Source organism: Pleurodeles waltl, chromosome 7 (genome assembly GCF_031143425.1).
Source record: "Pleurodeles waltl isolate 20211129_DDA chromosome 7, aPleWal1.hap1.20221129, whole genome shotgun sequence".
Lineage (NCBI taxonomy): Eukaryota > Metazoa > Chordata > Amphibia > Caudata > Salamandridae > Pleurodeles > Pleurodeles waltl.
Window position 1 is genome coordinate 17,307,634 of NC_090446.1, and position 20,924 is coordinate 17,328,557.

The window sequence follows — 20,924 nt, forward strand, 5'->3', positions numbered from 1 at the left end:
TGAGGTGGGGGGGGGGGGGGGAGACACAGAAGTCGAAAGGTTGGGAGCCACTGCCCTAGTGAGCTGTGAAAGCTGCGTGTGTTTCCCTGCATGACAAGACATCACTGGGGCTTGGGCGCAGCACTGCGGGACCTTTAATGTCATTGGTGTTTCCCTGCATGAAAGGACATCACAAGGGCCTGGTCGCAGCACTGCAACACTTTGAAGGTCATTTCACATTTTTGAAAGTCAAAGTACTAAGGAACAGATCTGGGAGAATTAAAGGGGGAAATGGATGCCTACCTGTCCCTTTAAGATAATTTCCCACTTTGGACAGTGTGCATTCTTGTTAATCTTTGAATCCCTGGCTCTTATTTTTGGCCTTTTCTAGGCTTAAACACATCAAAAAGGCCGCCCCGAAGGATGCCTGTCTTCTGCAGCGATCAGTGCTTAATTTGTGCTTGTTGTTTCCGGTGCTGAGCACCAGCACTTATTTTTGAGGGCCAGGGCTTATTCTTCTGCCTCAAGCATTTGATGCGAGAAAAAGACACATATGGTAAAGACGGAAGAAAGGAAAAACGAAAAAGCGTCACGAAGGGAGAAAGTATAAGCTGCAAGAGTGAGCTGAAGGGGCAGGGAGTGGCTTTATATGGATTGAAGAGGCCCGAGATGGCTTTAGGATTACGCTGCCTCGGTATTCCGTGTTCACACATTTAATTGCAGCAGCCGCGTGTTTAAGAGGAGGGCTTTGGGCACCGGCACGTTTTTATTTACAAACTAAGCACTAGCAGCGACCCTCGCTGAAGACACAGGCGATCGTCCTTCCTATGGTTTAAAGTAAGTGTATTAGATGTAAACAAAGCACATGGTCGCACCGCATGGAGGGGGGTCGTGTTCTGGCCAGGGCGCGCCCCCGGGCACTGTCTCCCAGGCGGCCCCAGCTCTCCATGGCCCCTGGTGCCCAAGAACATACCCACCAACACAAAGCCGCGCTCCAGGCAGACGCAGCCAGGAAGAGGGCTCTGGTATATCCCTAAAGACCGAATCTGCCTCACGTTCCCCAGAAAGTGCAATAAAGACCCCGTGCATCGTGGCTCCGGTACTTTCAGACAGCCTTGACGTGTGATCCTCGGCAGCGGCGTGTCCTGAAGGCATCCCAGGGCCCGCCCGGCCGGCTCGACAGCTCCCTTGGTGCACAGTGGTGACATGTGCACGTGTGAGGTACATCTGCATCCTGGGGCAGGGAGGCTCACCCCCGGGCAGTGGGGCCGGACAGGGCTGGGAGTCCTAGATAAACGGGGCCTCCCCGTCACCCCCATCATTCTCGCCAAGAAACCTGAGCCAGGCAGGGCTGCTGAGGACGCCGACGGAGCCTTCGCTCTTCCAGGAAATAAAACCTTTACAAACTCGCCTTTGGCTGCCATGGAGAGGGCGCAGCCTCCGGAGCCGGCCACCCGGGCAAGCAGGGGGTGCAGGGGCATGTGAACACCCTGGGAGGTGCCAGCACTGGTGGGTGCGCTCTGGGGGCACCATGGGCGTCCAGGCGAGGCTGGGGCCCACCCAGACTGCAGGGTGAAGGACCCCATCCCAAAAACTGCTCAGGATCCTTCCATACACCTGCTGTCGAGTCGCAGGATGTTTTCAAACCTCTGGAATAGAATGACCAGCTGCTTCAGAAGATCAGAACCCCGGGAGCCTGAACCCCACGAGATCAACCTTCTCCAGCAGAAAAGGTAAAGTGCTCCCTGTAACCGAAGTGCCGAGGGGTGGCTTCTGCCCTTTGCTGTCTCTTTCAGTAAACACAGGTTATGGGATTATATATGGGGCAAAGTAACCCGTGTCTACCCTGTAAGAATATTTCAAGTCACCAAAGAGTTCTGTGACGATGTAGAGAAAGGATGTCAAAGGGCAAGTGCTTTTATAAGGGCTTGGTATCCAGCTATGACATTGCACTATCCCTATTATGTATGCCAGAGGGTATTTTATTCCTTATAATGCATGTTCACACCATCACCTTGTCCACAAAGTGATTAAATGCTTGTTGTCTTGCTCTTTCATGAGAAAAAGGTAAGATGTTTGGAGATAGCAAGGGAAAAAGTAGAATCTATAGTGGGCTGCTGCTCACTGTTTATTTAGGAAAACCGACTAGAAGGAAAAGCCCGTTTTCATCAATTGTTCTAACAGCAGCTTTAATTGAGCTCTGTCACCCGCCCCTCACCTTGTCAGCTGGCTGCAGCAGCAGTCATTATGATGTCACAACTCAACAATAACATATTCTGTTGAGCGGGTATGTCATTTCATAATTACAGATGAGTAAAGACGTCACAACTCGATTGTTGTAAGGAAATTACAGATAGGTCTTTATTCTGGGACTACATGATCCCATGTATTATAGAGGAATAACTGCACATTATAACTCAGCGTAGGTGTATTGGTAGACACTGTGGGGCATATTTATGTGAGCCTTGCGCCACTCAGAGTCGTACATGCGTGACACAAGGGTCGAAGCCAGACTTACATAGCCACGCAAAGCCACTTTGCATAGCTTTGAAGGGCCTCATAAATCTTGGGTAAGGCAACGCCTCGCAAATCGATGCGTTGCCTTACTTTGCGCAAGGGAGGCGATCCATGGGCGTTACAGTGGGTGTTCCCATGCAACTCCCACGGATTTTGATGCATCCCCTGATTTACAAGGGCAGGTACACCTGGGAATGCGTCAAAATCTTACGCTTCCCCAAGGGAGACACAACAAGAGGAAATATCTTTATTTCTCAAATTTTCGTCCCCCTTTCCATGTGTGCTGCATTTTGCAGAAGACATGAAAAAATGAAAACACCTCTACAGATTGTTTCGGTGCAGGAAGGTGCCCCTTCCTGCACTTAAACAATCCTGCCATAAACACAGGCACCCTTGCTCTATGGCCCAAGGGTGCTTGCGTTGGCGCTAGGCAGCTGAAATGGCGGCCGCTCAGGGAGAAAGGTCAGGAATGCACCGTATTGGATAAATACAGTGCATTCCTGTTTTTTCACTTTGCCGTTGGGCAGAACAGCAAGGTGACTTGCTGCACTGCCTTACGCCAACCCCCCATAAACGAGGGCCAGTGTTTCTGTGTTGAATTTGGGCAAGTGTTCATTGTGAAGATGATACGGTGCCATCGGCATCAACAAGGGTTGATGGTGGTGATGAGACATGTCGTTAGCATCCACAATGGCTCATGGTTGTGATGAGACAGTATCGTCTGCATCAACAAGGGTTCATGGTGACGATGAGACGGTGTCATCAACAAGGGTTCATGCTGGTGGTGAGATGCTGTTATCGGCATCAACAAGGGTTCTTGATGAAGATGAGTCGGTGTCATCAGCATCAACAGGGGTTAATTGTGAAGATGATATGGTGCCATTGGCATCATCGAGGGTTGATGGTGGTGATGAGACATGTCGTCAGCATCCACAAGGGCTCATGATTGTGATGAGACAGTATCGTCGGCATCAACAAGGGTTCATGCTGACGATGAGACCGTGTCATCAACAAGGGTTCATGGTGGTGATGAGACGTGTCATCAGCATTAACAAGAGTTCATGGTGATGATGAGACAGTCTCATCAGCAATAACTGCATTAACAATGCTACATGGTGGTGATGAGATGGTGCTGTAGTCGTCCATGTGAGCATTACATTTTATATTGTGGAAGGTGGTACAACAAGAAGAGTAATAAACATAATACCAGCTCTGGACTTAGAACAAAATAGGCAATGCATACATGTCATGCTCTTCTGCATTATGCATGACAATTTATGTATAACATGAAGGACATCCCCCCCAACACTGCTACTTAAATGCTGAGTCCATCCATTGCTTCATCTGGTACAACATTCGGGCCAGCGCTTTGGCCCACAGATATGACGAGCATCTCTGGACCACGAAACAATTCCACCAATATGGGAGCAGTGGGGGTTCAGGTTCAGGCCAACATTTTGCAATGCTCAGCCTGGTGATTCATGTGGCAGTAAAACCTCCCCTTTGCATTCTGGCTCCACCCCACTTTATTTGGCATATGGTACCAAGCCCCGATGATCCGCTATGACCCCACCACCCTCAATGCCCTCAACCCAGGACGCTCCAACACCTGCTTCCAAGCTCACCCCAAACGCACCCATGGACCCTTCGCCTGCAACTCCTGCAAACGCATCTTCCACCACGCAACAACTACGACCACAAGCCCACGCGCCATCAACCACCTCAAGTGCATCCTAGTCAACGCTCGCTCCGTTCACAAACACGCCGTTTAACTCTGGGACCTCCTAGACTCCACAGCACCGGACGTCGCCTTCATCACGGAGACCTGGATGAACGCCTCCTCTGCTCCAGACATCGCCACCGCCATCCCCGAAGGCTACAAGATCTCCAGGAAAGACCGTACCAACCAAGTAGGAGGAGGTATCGCCATCGTCTTCAAAGACTCCATCAGCGTCACCACCTCCACTGAAGACTCCCCTCTTGCCGCTGAACACCTGCATTTTGAGATTCGCACCGACCCGAGGACCACCCTCAGAGGATCCCTCGTCTACCGTCCTCCCGGACCTCGCGCCCCTTTCAGCGACACCATCGCCGACTTCATCTCCCCGCACGCCCTCGCCTCACCGGACTACATCCTCCTAGGCGACCTCAACTTCCATCTGGAACAAAACAACGACCCCAACACCACCACCCTGCTCGACAACCTCGCCAACCTCGGCCTCAAACAACTGGTGAACACTGCCACCCACATCGCCGGACACACACTCGACCCTATCTTCTCCGCCAGCAAACACGTCTTCTTCAGCCACGCCTCCGCCCTTCATTGGACCGACCACAGCTGCGTCCACTTCACATTCCGACGCGAGACCCGCCACCTCCGCACTCAACCCATCCCTCGCCGACAGTGGAACAAGATCCCTGAAGAGCAACTCTTCGCCGCACTCGCCGCCAACAAACCCACCCTCACCAGCGACCCCAACGTCGCAGCCCTCAACCTCACAAACTGGATCTCCAACTGCGCAGACAACCTTGCTCCCCTCAAACGCTCGCAGCGACAGAACAACACCAAGAAACCCCTCTGGTTCTCTGACACCCTCAAAGAATCAAAGAAAACTTGTTGCGCACTTGAGAAAGCCTGGCGCAAGGACCGCACCGCTGACAACATGACCGCCCTCAAGAACGCTACCCGCAAACACCACCACCTGATCCGCACTGCCAAAAGGAATTTTTTCACCGACAGACTGGACAAAAATAGCCACAACAGCAGAGAACTCTTCAGCATCGTCAAGGAGTTCTCCAACCCCAGCGCCAACGCCAACGCCGTCACGCCCTCACAGGATCTATGCGAATCCCTCACCACTTTCTTCCATCGCAAGATCAGCGACCTCCACGACAGCTTCGGACACCAGACCCAACCTAACACAACCGAACCCACATCCCCGACCATCACCCTCAACAACTGGACCCACATCAGCACGGAAGAAACCAAATCCATCATGAACTCTATCCACTCCGGCGCCCCTTCGGACCCCTGCCCGCACTTCATCTTTAACAAAGCCGACAACATCATCGCCCCGCACCTCCAGACCGTCATCAACTCTTCTTTTTCTTCTGCTACCTTCCCCGAATGCTGGAAACACGCCGAAGTCAACGCCCTACTAAAGAAACCTACGGCTGACCCGAGCGACCTGAAAAACTTCCGCCCCATCTCCCTTCTGCCTTTCCCAGCCAAAGTAATAGAGAAGACCGTCAACAAACAGCTGACCACCTTCCTGGAAGACAACAACCTGCTCGACCCCTCACAGACCGGATTCCGAACCAACCACAGCACTAAAACCGCCCTCATCTCAGTCACAGACGACATCAGAACCCTGATGGACAATGGTGAAACAGTCGCCCTCATTCTTCTCGACCTCTCGGCTGCCTTTGACACCGTCTGTCACCGCACCCTAATCACCCGCCTCCGCTCCACCGGGATCCAAGACCAGGCCCTGGACTGGATCGCCTCCTTCCTCGTAAACCGCTCCCAAAGAGTCTACCTCCCTCCGTTTCGCTCAGAACCCACTGAGATCATCTGCGGCGTACCTCAAGGCTCATCACTCAGCCCGACACTCTTTAATGTCTACATGAGCCCCCTCGCTAACATCGTACGCAAGCACGACATCATCATCACCTCCTACGCCGACGACACCCAACTTATACTCTCCCTCACCAAGGACCCCGCCAGCGCCAAGACCAACCTACAAGAGGGTATGAAGGACGTCGCAGATTGGATGAGGCTCAGCCGCCTAAAGCTGAACTCTGAAAAAACTGAAGTCCTCATCCTCGGCAACACCCCGTCCGCCTGGGACGACTCCTGGTGGCCCACGGCCCTCGGCACCGCACCGACCCCCGCAGACCACGCCCGCAACCTCGGCTTCATCTTGGACCCCCTTCTCACCATGACCAAGCAAGTCAACGCCGTGTCCTCCGCCTGCTTCCTCACCCTCCGCATGCTCCGCAAGATCTTCCGCTGGATCCCCGCCGACACCAGAAAAACTGTGACCCACTCCCTCGTCACGAGCCGCCTGGACTACGGCAACACCCTCTACGCTGGGACCACCGCCAAACTCCAAAATCGCCTGCAACGCATTCAAAACGCCTCAGCCCGCCTCATCCTCGACGTACCCCGCAACAGCCACATCTCCGCACACCTGAGACACCTGCATTGGCTCCCAGTCAGCAAAAGGATCACCTTCCGACTTCTCACCCACGCACACAAAGCCCTCCACGACAAGGGACCGGAATACCTCAACAGACGCCTCAACTTCTACGTCCCCACCCGCCCCCTCCGCTCCTCTGGCCTCGCACTCGCCGCCGTCCCTCGCATCCGACGCTCCACGGCGGGTGGGAGATCTTTCTCCTTCCTGGCGGCCAAGACCTGGAACTCCCTCCCCACCAGCCTCAGGACCACTCCGCTTTCCGGAGACTCCTAAAGACCTGGCTGTTCGAGCAGCGATAACCACCCCCTTTGTCCCTAGCGCCTTGAGACCCGCACGGGTGAGTAGCGCGCTTTATAAATGCTAATGATTTGATTTGATTCAGATGAGTCCTCATTAGGATACAGATTTAATTAAAATGATGACCCCCCAGAACTCCTGTGTTTTGATGGAAACAAAACAGAAAGAATCACATCATAGCCTCTACACTTGCATCGTTTTATAAGGCGGTAGTTTTACGATTAGCAGCGTTAACCAAACTATGGTCACGTAATATGCTGCACATAAACCCTCTTCACTAGTTTTTATGTACAATTGTTCGCCCAATGCAACAAATTAGTCTCTTGCTTATTGGTAAACAGACCTTTCGTGTGATACTGTGGTTCAGGAGAATGGTTTCCTGACTCGTATCCCCAGCTGTAACCACTTCCAACATAGAAAACTTGTAAGAATTACGAGAATTAAGATAGAGGAACGGCAGAGCAGTTCTTACAGACCAAAGAACTGTGTCCCAGATTTATCAAAGGATTGCGTTGCCCTTGCCTCACGCAGGGTGACATGATGGCGATGCAAACCTTAAGTTAGATCTACCAACCCCCTGGAGGCCACCTTGGAAGGCCCTGTGTGGCTTGGTAAATGTGGAGCAACACACGGCAGGGCAAGTAGCTGCTTTGCTTTATTCTGCCCAGGAAGGCACTCCATGGGTGGAGCGTGCGTGTTCCCATGCATCCACCTGTGTATTTTGGTGCATTTTCAGATTTACCAAGCCAAGTAAAACCGAGAATGTGTGAAAATTGTATGCCTTACTGATAAGGGCACAATCAAGAGAAATATCTTTAGTTCTCTTTGTGTTCCTCTCTTTCTAAGTATGCTTCAAATTGCAGCACAGTTAGAAGAAAGCAGAAAACACCACCGACGATTCTTTTTCTGGAGCACGGTGTCCCTTCATGTACAAAAACAATCCTGCCTGCAATGCTGGCAGTCTTGCACCATGGCACAGGGGTTCCTGCATTGGCACTGGGCAGCACAGAGTGTGCCAGAACAGAGAGGTGTGTGCCATGCATATTAGTAAATATGGCGCATTCCTGCCCTCTCTATTTGACGCAGCGCAATAAATTGTCTTGCTGCGTTGTGTCAAATCTTGAAAACCTGCCCCTAAGTGTTTCATTTCTGAAAAGTTGCACCAATTCTCACAGTTCTGCTTGACATCACTATAATGTTCTGGAATCCCAGAAAACCTTTGGAATAGTAGTCTTTATATAAAATAAAGTATCCTGATAAATTTAGAAAATATTGATACATACTGACCATTATTTCTACATATAAACAACACAAGTTGCATCTTGAGTTGAACCTTCTCATAAAAAGATGGTTTGTAGAAGTTAAACCACATTTGTTCAGGCTTCCAATTTACAAAGCATGCAGTTTCCACTCATCCCCACTGAACCCCATTATCTGAGACATCCTGCCACGAGTAGTGGCCAAGAGTAGGTCCCAAGATCAGGAAGAGACCTGGCACTCTAGTCCAGACAAAGGTTAAGGTATCTCAGTACCCTTCAAGTTTTTTATAGCTAAAAATGAAGCTATTCCAGATAGATTGTACTCCCCAAAAGTATACTGCTGAGAGAAGTAACAAAAATGCCTCTAAAGCAATATAAATATTTTGGAAGAAAAAGTCGGCATTTTATAGCACCCAACCATTATGTCAATCAGAAGTCAGTTTTACTTACACATCAACTTGCCTGCAACAGAGACTCAAGTTAAGATCATATGATCTTTCATAAAAAATTACTATGTTTTTGTGGATTTTAGTTTTACTAGGGATCAGCAGGCCTATATTACCAGCACCAGACCTGAGGTAACGATAGGGATGACATAAGATTGTAGGCAATAATATGTCCTTCTTTTAGCTAGGGGTGGGCAGAACTTGTGGAATTTGACTCAGCGTAATTCCTCAGAGTTACAAAAAACTCTGCAAGATTCAATGGACTTCAGCTAACTGGGGGAAATAGGCATGTTGCGCTGCTTGCACTGTGATTTAGCACCAGAAGCATGTTCAGCACTGAAAAATCAGCATCAAGCAGCACTCCTTGAGTAGCTACTCAAGGTGATTTTGCTGCTGAGCGGGTAGATTTTCTGCTTGAAAGGCAACCATCTGACTGCAAACAGTTGTGACTGCCCGCGTTGAAAAAATTTCACCAGATGTCCTCCTTGCAGCCAAAACTTGCACTAGGGGATGTCAAATCTTGCTCGCCAACGGTACATTTTGGCAGAATTTGGTCAGAATTCCACGTTACATGAGTAATGGGGAGTCGCCAAAATTCCACAAATTCCAATAGGCAAAACTGAATTTTTCACCCACCCCTGATTTTAACTCACACTCAGTTGCTATCCAAGATGGTAGTGATACGTTCCGATTGGTGTGGATCATCAACCATGTCTCAAACTGTAGAGTTTAAGATGCAGGTTTCCAAATAGTTCAGATCTGTCTGCTTGATCGAATGATGCACTGCAGGCAACACAACAGTACTTTTTTGTGAATTTGTTAGTAGTTATGTCTGTGATTATGGAGGCTCCATATCAATATCAAGGGACTGAGGGCCAGATGTAGCAAAGTCCGAATTTGTGATTCGGAAATTGAGAGTCGGTGCGACTCGCAATTTCCGAATCGCAAATTCGGATGCAGAACGGTGTTTCAGACACCGTCTGCGACTCGCTATGGGGTCGCAAAGACCCACCTCATAAATATTTATGAGGTGGGTCGCAGTTTGCGACCCCATAGCGAGTATAGGCACTCGCTAACATGGAGGCCTGCTGTAGTCAGCAGGCCTCCATGTTAGCGACCTGCTTTTAAATAAAGCATTTTTTTTTTTTTGAAATGTAGCCCGTTTTCCCTAAGGGAAAACGAGCTGCATTTCAAAAAAATCCGAAACCTTTTGTTTCGGTTTTTTCAGGGCAGGGAGTGGTCCCTTGGACCACTCCCTGCCCTTAAAAAATGTTTTGGGGTACATTCACAAAGGGGAAGGGGTCCCACGGGGACCCCTTCCCGTTTGCGAATGGGTTACCATCCACTTCAAGTGGATGGTAACTGCGACTCCATTTGCGACCGCATACGCGGTCACAAATGGAATTGCATACCATTGCGAATCGCAAATAGGAAGGGAACACCCCTTCCTATTTGCGATTCGGAAATGCATTTTGCGAGTCGGACCCGACTCGCAAAATGCATTTCTGCATAGGAAACACGCGTTTGCGACTCGCAAAGTGCTTCCTACATCTGCCCCTGAGTTATTTATGTTCATCCAAATGATTAATTACTGATCTCTTGCCTTAGAAAATAAGTTTTGATACAACAAATCTATAACTGCTAGTGATAAGCTCTCCCACTTTTTAGGCCTGGTTTTACTGCTTAGCAGTCCCTATGACCTATTGTTACTAACTCTTTAGATTACACACGGATTGGACTATGAAGCCGCTGAGATGAGTGTACCGCTCTCACATTGTGATACTGGCTCTTTGGTGTAACATTCTGCCTATTACTCTGTGATTGCGTGAGGGAGTATTTTACATCTCAAAAGTACTCTCAATCATCACACAATACAGTTCTTATCATATATCCATTGTATCGAGGCAGTATTTGCTTTCTGTTTTTTTGCACAACAGCAGATGTTTTATGTTTTAGTCAAGTAACAAAATCCAAGGCAGATATTCTTGGTTTTGCTTGTTTATGAATTGGTATCTGTACACTCCCTTGCCTTCCTGAGAAATACATCTGCATTTTGAGCTTTATTTGAACACTGAAAGCAGGGTTGTTGTCCAGAAGTTTGGCTTCAATTTAAATAGTGCTAAAGGAGTCCGGTTGGGTCTAAGGAGCATGAATATTTTGAACTATTTATAGATTTCAATTTTAGCCCAACCAATATGCCGTTCGATTTGATGGTTTACCTGTAAGAGTGTTGGGTAGCCATTCTTAGTTATAACTCCATGCACGTTATTTTAGCATACCAGGCCTGCTGCTGTGCACTTTAACCTAGAGGTATTGAATTCAGCTTAATTTATTATTTTAACAATAGCCAATTTTGAGGTCTTGTTTTCTTTCTCTCTATCTAGCTGTTTTTGCCTAGGCCAGCACTACGTTCTTAAACAAGAAATTCTTGTTCATTCTGTGCTTCTTTCAAGGCTGCAATAAGATACGTTGCTGGTGAAAGTGGTAAAAGTTTTGTCTCTGGTGTTCATAGAAAAACACACATCCTCACGTAGGGACATTTTCTCAGAACATCAGCTGTTTTATTATTTAAACACTTCCTTGTCCTTTACACGTTTGAGGGAAATTCTAGCTAGAGAACCACACCCGTGTGCTGATTGCTGAATGCTTCGCTACAGCTGCTTATGCAGACTTCAGGCCTTTGCTCAGGTATGGGGGATGATGCCTTCCCAGGGGAACCTGAAGGGCAGAATTAGAGCTGAACATGCTGTGCTTGTCACTTTTTAATCTTGTCATGCTGTATCGTCCTGGTTATTGCAGTACATGCTTTGCTATCTAAGATGCAGTTGCTTCATTAAAACCCTATTGAACCATATACTGCCTCTGTTTGTCATTGTGTATGTGAGGCTAATGTAATTAAGAGAAACAAAAGAGACCTGAGTGACCAGGGTTTCCCTAAAAAATCAATTATGTCATGCACTCGGCTGCCCAGTCGTCCTTGCCTTTGGGTGGAGATGAGGCACTGCTAGTTAGCCCGAGCAAAACCCAGATTAGGGTGACAGGTGTCACCTATAGTGGGTTCAGACTCAGTCTTCCACACCACATGCGAATCTGCCGCTCAAAATCCAGTAGTCTCATTAGAATAATGAGAGCCTATGTGACAAGAGATAATGCTCATTCTCAACAGATGATGCTTTGATGCTTAGCCCTACAAAGATTTCACATGCTCCTGTCATGCTAATGCAGTAATTATGCAATCAGTAGATTTACTTGTAGTACATAAGGTCGTGCGTACAAAGTTTGAGAATAACTTGTAGGCATGCCTTTTCATGACCTCCTACATTGTTTACCATTTTTTCTCCCCATAAGAAAATGGGTATTTTTGAATTCCACTCCATTTTTTGGACTGACGCTCTTGGCTTTTGGACTCTGTGCGCTGGGATCCTGCTAACCAGGCTGCAGTGCGTGTGCCCTTACACCTAAAAACTTGTTGAATTGGTTAAAATCCTGATTGGGCGATTTACCTTATGTATTAGTACCTACTATATGGTAACCTGCGTACGCCAGGTCTTTTAGTTAAATGTCATTACTGGTCTGCAGCACGTATTGGGCTATCACTAAAGTGACCTCGTAAAACATGACTCTAGGCCAGTCACCAAAGCCTAACTTGGCATAACTGTTAAAACCACTCCTTTCACAAGCCTAAACCATCCTTGTAAGTAATAGTAAGTCACATTTAGAGTAGGCTTTTATAGCCCCAAAGCAGGGTGCATAGCATTTAAAAGTAGGGCTTATGTATGTAATGGTCCTTACAGAGCAGAAAGGCCCCACATCTGTTTTTAATAAGTTAAAACGGGATTTGTGTTGTGTTCTATTTTCTACTTTACAACTGTTTTGGTACTTGTGAGGACATGCACTGTATTATATGGTGTGATTGTGTTTCCTGATCATGTAATACACTACCAACCCCTTTGAGGCCATTTAAACAGCACTACAACAATTGAACTAGAAACTAGATACCCAAGAAGTCCAAGGCCCATCTATAAAAATAGAAAATATTTTTATGAATTTATGGACAATCAAAACAAAAAAGATCCACTGGAGGGTTCTGGAGATATATTTTTTACAAGAAGCAATGAATCAGGGCTTTTCCCTTAACCACAAATAAGCATTGGCAAACACACTGAATATGACATAAACGTTTTGAAGAAAACCTTTGCAAAGTGGAATGCGCTTACTTTGAGTTACTTTGGACAGCTAGCTCCAGCAGTGGCCCAGTCAAGGGGACCAGAAAGGTCCAACAAAACAGTTATCTTCTCCAGAAAAGCAGTCTTCAATCCAGTTCCAGCACCAGTGGCCCCTTGTCATTGACTTTTAAGGGGTGGTCCTGATGCTTGGGATACAGGAAGCTGAAGATGCTCAAGGATTCTGAAGATGCTGTGCAGTCAACTGAAATCTTCCGAGGGGTACCCTTGGTCCAGGTGAGGTAATCCTGGCCACAGGGGTCAACATCCCTCAACGTCCTCTCGGAGTCAGCAGAGGTCCAGTCACCATAAGTCTACCAGTCTCCAGACACAGCAGATTCAGAATTTCCCTCCTTTTGGCAATAACTCTCCTTCAGGCAACCAAGTTGCTCTCCAATGACTCTCCCGGGCCCAGCAGATTCAGGTGCAATTTTGGAGCTTTGGGTCCTGGTCCCTTGGGCTGCAGAGCAGCGAGGAGGAATGATCCGTGAGCTGGACTGCTAACTCACCCCAGAAGGCTTTGTCAGCTTTTGTGACATTGTGTTGTGAACAGGAAGTCAGCCAGCTCGCCTTTGGAATCTCTGCTTGTGGCTGGGCTCAGGGGATTACTTCTCCCCAAGCAGGACACAGCAGGCACAGTCCTTTGCTTTGCTAGCCCAAGCAGCAGCAGGTGCAGCCCAACTTCAGGTCAACCTGTTCATTGCTGGTTTCATGGTTGGCAGGGCAGTATTTCTTCAGTTCACTTCTCTAGTCAAGTGATATCCGAGGGTGCCTGCTGAATGCCCAGAAAATACCCTTGGGGGGAGGTTGTAGTCACTAGCAAATGGGCTACTAGATTCCCTCCTGCCCGATGACAAACTCCTGTGAAGTGTTGTATCTAGCTATCCCACAAGGCTCTATCATGCCCTCTTTCAAGATGTCAGGACCCCTCTTTAAGGAGCACTGTAGCCCACCCTAGTGATGCGGCTACCTCTGGGCTACCTGTAGATGAAAAAACACATCTTGACCAGTGTTTCTCCCTCTTTGTCCCTATGCCAAACAGTCTACCCAAACAAAAGAACAGCCCCTTTCTATTGTGTTCACCATTGCCCTTTGAAGGCGGCTTTCCCTTTGAAGCTTGCCATTTGGGCCAACACCCTGGAAGGCTTCCTGGCAGCATCTTCTCCAGTGGAAGGCCTCTATTGTTACCTGTCCTGGAAGTAGTTAACACATCTCCCTAGGCAGGCAGAAGCCTGTCTCATGGCCAGCCTCAGCAAACGGCCACTGGAAAACTGGGCAACAGAGTGGGACTTTCTGAAAGTTGAATGTGCCTGCAAGTTAGATTAATTTTGACTTGGGCATCAAGTGGGCTTAATGTAACAAGTTGTTTAATACCTTGAAGTATCAACTTTGGCAGTCCCAATCAGAAGTTGGCACAAATGAGGTATTCAGCATGTAACTCTGTACTCGCCAATGAGTCTACCAGTCTCCCTCCCAGTAAAAAAGACAATTGTGTGTTTTCACTGCCAGAACATGTCAAATACATGTTCTGCGTTTCTAATATGCTGCACCCTGCCTTAGAACTTGATGGACCAGCTGTGGGGTGACTCACACATATTAAAAAGAAAGCTTGGGATTTGTTATTGATTCAAATGGCACAGTTGAGTTAACAGCTTTAAACTGTCCCTCCAATCTAAAGTGGCAGGCTGAGAGCCATGTTGTACCTTGTCCTGTCCTGGGTGCCACAATAGGTCATCCAGTCCCTGAGGGGACACCCCAAGGTACAGGACTTTTATTCCCCCGGAACCAAATACAAGAGACATTGATGTAAGTTATCTTGGGTTAATTGGATATGATCTAATCAAGCATGCACATTTAAGGTCAGGGCACTGGCAGCGAGGTCTTGTTAGCAGGCCTCAGTGCACTCTCAGTGTCGTAAAACCAGAAGCATCTATACAGCCTTTGAGGTGACAGTAGAAAATGAGGCATTTCCTTCCAGTACCTTTAAATGCTTTACACATTTCTCTTGAGTTGTGCCTGTCTGCTCTGTGCTATAGCTACCAAGGTTGAGCTCAGGCTTAAATCAGTGTGACCTAACTGGGCCCAATAAGGAATAATGCAATTATTACTTGAAAAAGAACACCATCCAGCCCAACTAATAATCCACTTTGTCACACTCCTTATTAGATTTCTTGGGCCTAAATACACATTTTATGGACTTTTTCCTGCTTCCAATATGTCACATTTGGGGGTTTTCTGGATTATGATTAAAGATTTGCTTTGATTTTTCTGCAGTCCGGGTCTAACCAAGGAATGAGCATTTCAATCAGATTTTTAGAGGCTGTTGATTTTACCCTCTTTTAGGTCTCACCTCCATGCAGCTTGGACTAAGACCTCGTGTGGTCATTGCAAACAATGTGCAGCAGGTCTAGAGTCAGTCCAGTGCTTACAGTTGATTAGCTTTCTTGTCACTTTCATTTGCTTGCTTCTTATTGGATGATTTTCCTTCCCCTATTTGTGTTTGTCCCTCCCTAGGAGCACAGCTTCTTTACTATCCTTTTGATTGGATGTCTGCTATCTTTTAACTGCTCACATTCAAGAAACTACTTTTTCCTTTTTCTTTAAGTGCTCCACGAGAGTGCTTATATTTTCCTAATTTCTTCCGAGTGTGCTACGTTCCCCATTTTCAATACCCACCCGCAGGCTTCATGTTGCTTTCTCCTATCCACACCCTCAACTTGTTCACTGCTTCACCCAGAAGGCATTTATTTGCTGTTTTCTCTCCCCGCCCCACTCCACCTCTGAACCACAAACTCCTCTCTTCATCACCCATCCACTTTCCTTTGCACCCACCCATGTACTGACTTATTCACCACTTCTCCGATTTATTTCTTATTCCCTCATCCTCATACAAAGTTTTACTAATAGTAGCTTTACCTGGATAAATTCAATCTTAGATGTCCCCACCCCTGTGCCAAGGTGGTGGAAACATGTAAGTCTACACATAGGTCTAAAAATAAAATACAAAATTGTAAATAGCAAAAAAAAGTAGAGCCACGTCTAGGTGTGAACATGCGTAAATACACACATTTTTCTACACGGAGCCATGTGATCCTCCCTTCTCTTTTTTTAATTCCTTTCTATTTACGCTCTTTCTTCCTCCGCTAATGTCAATCTGTGTACTTTGTGCACACTTTTTTAATGGGACTTTGTAAGAGACAGAGAAAGAGGGGTTTGTTTTTGAAAACAAAATGCTGACCGGGCTCCCGGATATAGCACCCAACCTGGCGTTGCATTTCTGCCATGGCTCTCCATCACACATGTGAACAAAGCCCCAGGGCACCCGCGAGGCTTTCCTCTGAAAGATTCCATAGGCCAAATCTGCTGAAAACCGAAAGCAGCCCTCGCAAAGAAAAGGTCCAAACAGACTGTCTCACTTCCTTTCCTTTATACCCTTGTCTCTCTTTCCATTGTCCATTCGCTCTCTCCTCATTTTCTATATGTCTCTGGTCTCTCTTCACCAACTCACTCTCATTCCCGGGTTGTCCCTGCTGTAATTAACTCCAGAGAGATCGAGAAAGGGAAAGATTCTCCAATAGTGTCCCCAGACTTTCCAAAACGTCCAATGGCTCCTTTTTAGAAAATGCCTGCAGAGATAAATGGCCAGTGCAGATCTGATTCAATGTTTACATACTGATTCTGCATGGTATGTCAAACTGTCTGGGTTAAAGAAATTTACCAGGTGTGAAAAGAATTACGCCCTATACCTCACCATGTGTAATCCGAGCCTTGGTATTGTCAATAGAAAAGGAAAGCGAGAGCAAGTGTTTCCTCTGTGTCTCCTCTGCGGAGCATCAACTTTCAAATCAAACATGAAAAAGGTTCCAGCTCAGAACACACATGGACAATGCCCACCTATATTCTTTGAGGCAATGCCTAGTCCCAGAGGATGCAGCCAGCAGCCGTACATGCAGTGCCTAGCAAACATATTGATGTCATCCCTGTTGACCCTGTTGTGTGGAGAGACACAACACCCATCACAAAACTGAAGAAAGCATCACTGGAAAAAACACCAGTCTTGCAGCTACCACCCGGGTGCCCTGCCAGACCTCTGGAAACTGCCCCTCATTCTACTGACACAAAAAAGCTGGATGTTGTCCTGGCTCCACTGGCTGCTATGGAAGATGGGGAAGGAGGTGTCGCTACAGTCAGAAAAGGCCTAAGCCAGGTGCTTCAAAGCATGTGGTGGGAGGTGGCATGCCACGTAAATGAAAAAATGTAACAACAAAGAGATTTCAGGTGTAAAGAGAATTACCTAATGTAATCCAAAACTTGAAACCTACTGGGCTTAGTTTTGGTCTTAGTTGCAACTGTGATAAGACTTGGAGTTCAGCCTTAGGTGTAGGCCATTTAATCAGGTGAGTTTATTGTGGTGTCCCGAAACATTCATATACAGAACAAAAGTGAAGACTTTTCACTGCATGACGAGTTGTTATAATGGGAGCTTTGTGGTTAACAAGGTGACTAGGACCAGCCTTCTACCTATCGTTTGTGCTTGGCCAGACCAAAAAATTCTGTTCTATTCTATTCTATTCTATGGTTCTTGTAGATCGTGTGGTTTCCTGAAGGCCTCCCCGCACTAAAACAGACATCACAAGTTACCAGATCACCACAGAAGAGGAAATTAGTTACTAAAACGCCAGGTTTTCAAAGCCTCATGAAAAGACCGTTTTGAGCCAATTTATATAATTCTAATAGAAGGGTATTCCAGAGTTTGGTGGCCAGGTAGTCCATTGATCGACCTCCCTATCACGACTAAGGAATCTTTGGAATCTTTAGCAGATGGGTCGAGGAGCATGTAAGGAGCTTCCCAGGAATATATGGTGAGGCTATCGGTCTGAGCAATAGGGGCCCCTCTTATGAAGTGACCTGCAAAATTCATAAAGCGTTGAACTGCACTCGCTGCTCTCCCGGGAGTCGGTGTCGATCTAGAGAGCCTTTTTGGCAGACTGGAATTTAGCAATATTCATAAGAAGCCGAGCACTGGCGTTGTGAACAACCTGCAGCCTTTTTATCACATATTGAGGCGAGCCAAGATATAAGGAATTATCATAATCCAAGCGCGAGATCACAAGAGCCTGGACGATCAGTCTTCTAACTAAAAAAGGGAGAAGATTGAGAACCTTCCTTGGCAGTCTCAGAATACCAAAACAATCGGCGGCAAGTTTTTTTACTTGATGGTCCATCATGAGGCTGGAATCCAGCCACATTCCAAGACTCTTTATTGTGCTTTTTGGGGTAGGAAGCAGACCCTGGCAATCTGGCATGGGGATCATAATATTGTTGCAAAAATTATTACCCCGCAGCATCACTTCCGTCTTGTCCTTATTAAGTTTCAATCTGCAGTTAGCCATCCATCTGGCTACTTCATGAAGAGATGGGACATCTCCAGCTGCGTGTCATCAGCATACAAAACCAATGGCAACCCAAAGGCGCATACAATTTCAGCCAGGGGGGATATATAATGGTTGAAATGCTGAGCATTGCTCCAACTTTTTACATCTATCTGCTCTCCGTGGAGTATCTATACGTAAAGGTAAGGGGACACTCCTCTGACCATAAACACTCATGTTATCCATTTGTACCAACTGCACTATTTGCTCTCTTTATATACATTTTCCTGCCACAGTTGTGTAGGTGTACCAATACTAGCATTTAGTGTTGATCATGTTTGGGTCTTTGAAGAACAAGGTCTGATCCTAGCCCTGGTGTGCTTCAAATGTGTGATAACATCTTTCTACCAGAGATGTTCAGAGAGCTAACTTCACCAAATTGATTATCGTGTTAAAATAGGGCCTGACTACTATAGTATGTCAGTTGGCTTTGGTGTGAGTATTAATAGCAGCTTTTCACTATTGCAGGATTGGGGAATTACCACTGTTTCTAGCTGCCAAGAAGAACAAAGTGAGAGCCATCTCTGTGTTCCTGAACTCCAAGTCCTGCGACCCTTTCCAGAAAGGTAAGTTTGTCACTTGTCCCTCCTGCATGTTCTACTGAGTGATGTCTCACAGTATCTACTGTGGGTCAGTCGTTGGAGTAAGAAGGCCCTCCTCACCAGCCACAGTTTCTGCCTGTACCTGCTTGTTTTGGATCTGGCTTCTGAGATCCTAACATTGTAACTGCCTGAAATTTGAAGGCTTGATTTGGTGTTTATTTTGTTTGTGATGGTCTTCTTTACAAATACTAATAATAATAAAATGTGTGGCAGATCTTAAAGGCTTGTTGTTTAAAAGCCATCAATTTGAAAAGAGCTGCATTTTTAAATTAAAAATGTTTTTGAAAGCATAAGACAGCCACATTTAGGCAATGTCACATTTTTTAATTCTATTTTTGTGGCATAGGCTGCTTTCCATTAAGTATGAAGAAGAAAAAGTTAACCATCACACAGATAGCCAAAGTCAGACCTATTGACTTTGCCGGTGCTTAATATGGTTTATAGCAGTTACCATGGGGTAAATACAGGTGCACATGGTGCAAAATCATAAAAAACAGAAACAGGCAGTTTGTGTCTACATCTGCACGCTGCAGTGACTAGCATGATGGTAGGGCACCAGTGAGCAAGAAATATTTTGCAATATGATAATGTAGTGTTTTTTGTGATGCGTGAAAACTGATAAGCGAATAAGAATCTACCCAAAAAAATTGACCACTGTCTTGATGGTTGCTAGAGGTTAACGCATGTATTTGTCAGCTGTCCAGTACCAAAGTGGTAAAACTCACAAATTGGGAATTATCACATGGGCAAGTGGTGATAAAGGGCCAGATGTATCAAACATTTTTGCGATCGTAAAAGGCCCGAATGCGTTTTGGTATGTAACAAGAACAATTTGCGATTCGGTAACTTGTTACCGAATTGCAAATTGGATTTGCGACTTCATACCGATTCGGTATTAGGAAGGGGAGTGTTAAGGGCGTCCCTTCCTAATACTGAATCGCAGAGGTATGTATGATTGTTTTGTGACCTTGAATGCGGTTGCAAAGTAATCGAAGTTACCACCTACCTCAAGTATGTGATAACCCATTCGCAAATGGGAAGGGGTCCCCAAGGGGCCCCTTCCCCTTTGTAAATGCATGGGAAAACATTTTGTAAGAGCAGTCAGTGGTCCCACTGACCACTGCCTAGTCTTAAAAAATGAAAAGAAAACTTTTGATTTTTCATTTTTAAACGCATCTCGTTTTCCTTTAAGGAAAACGGGCTGCATTTAAAAAAATAAAAGATTGCTTTATTGAAAAGCAATCACAGACATGGTGGTCTGCTGAGCTCAGCAGACCACCATGTCTGTGATTGTAGAAATTCACAATGGCTCGCAAATTGCGACCGACCTCATGAATATTAATGAGGTAGGTCAATTTGCTTTGCTTACGTGTCTACATGCTACCTTGCTACACTCAACCACATTTGTGTTTATAGCTTTATAGACTGACTTTGTGGGAAAAGATGTCCAGGTCCATATATTCCCTACGCACCTAGACATTTGTAGTCATTCAATCGCTCTTTTAAACTAACATGCTTTTCGTGGTGCTGTTAGTCTGGTCACAGCATCTGTAAGTGAGGTTTCTGTGTCTCTTGTAATATACATTGTGAAATACAGCGACCTTTCTTCCATCAAGTGTCCAGCGATTATGCCAAGCATCACATTCGCCTGAAATCGCTGGGGCTTAATGGTTTTGCCAAGGCTTTTTTCTTGTGCTGTAGATTTGTAATGGACATGCTCGTTTGTCTAGGCTGATGAGTTTTTTTTGTATATATCCTGTCACATTGAGCAGTGTTTACACTCCAATGTTTTCACCTGTTACCACAAGGGACAGTCTGGTGGCATCCTCCCACCTCTCACCTGGCTTTTTACACAGATTTGCCTATTATGATTTTGTGAGTACATGGTTTGCAAATCACTGTCTAATTTTCCTGTACGTTTTGCTGTAAAGCCTTCACTTTTTACTGTGCAATGCAGACTTTGCGTC

General features: G+C 46.4%; 1 protein-coding gene across 3 annotated transcripts in view; it reads left to right on the plus strand.

Moving 5' to 3' along the window:
• The first annotated feature begins 1,376 nt into the window (after positions 1-1,376).
• Positions 1,377-20,924, plus strand: part of LOC138303564 (transient receptor potential cation channel subfamily V member 6-like) — a 92,904-nt gene continuing 73,356 nt past the window's right edge. For 2 of the 3 annotated variants that reach the window (XM_069242824.1, XM_069242823.1), the window contains exons 1-2: positions 1,464-1,712; positions 18,824-18,921. In XM_069242824.1, the coding sequence (XP_069098925.1) occupies positions 1,615-1,712; positions 18,824-18,921 (196 nt within the window). In that variant the 5' untranslated portion in view covers positions 1,464-1,614. Of the gene's footprint in view, positions 1,713-18,823; positions 18,922-20,924 lie in introns of all 3 variants that reach the window. The other variant, XM_069242822.1, reaches the window with a different exon arrangement.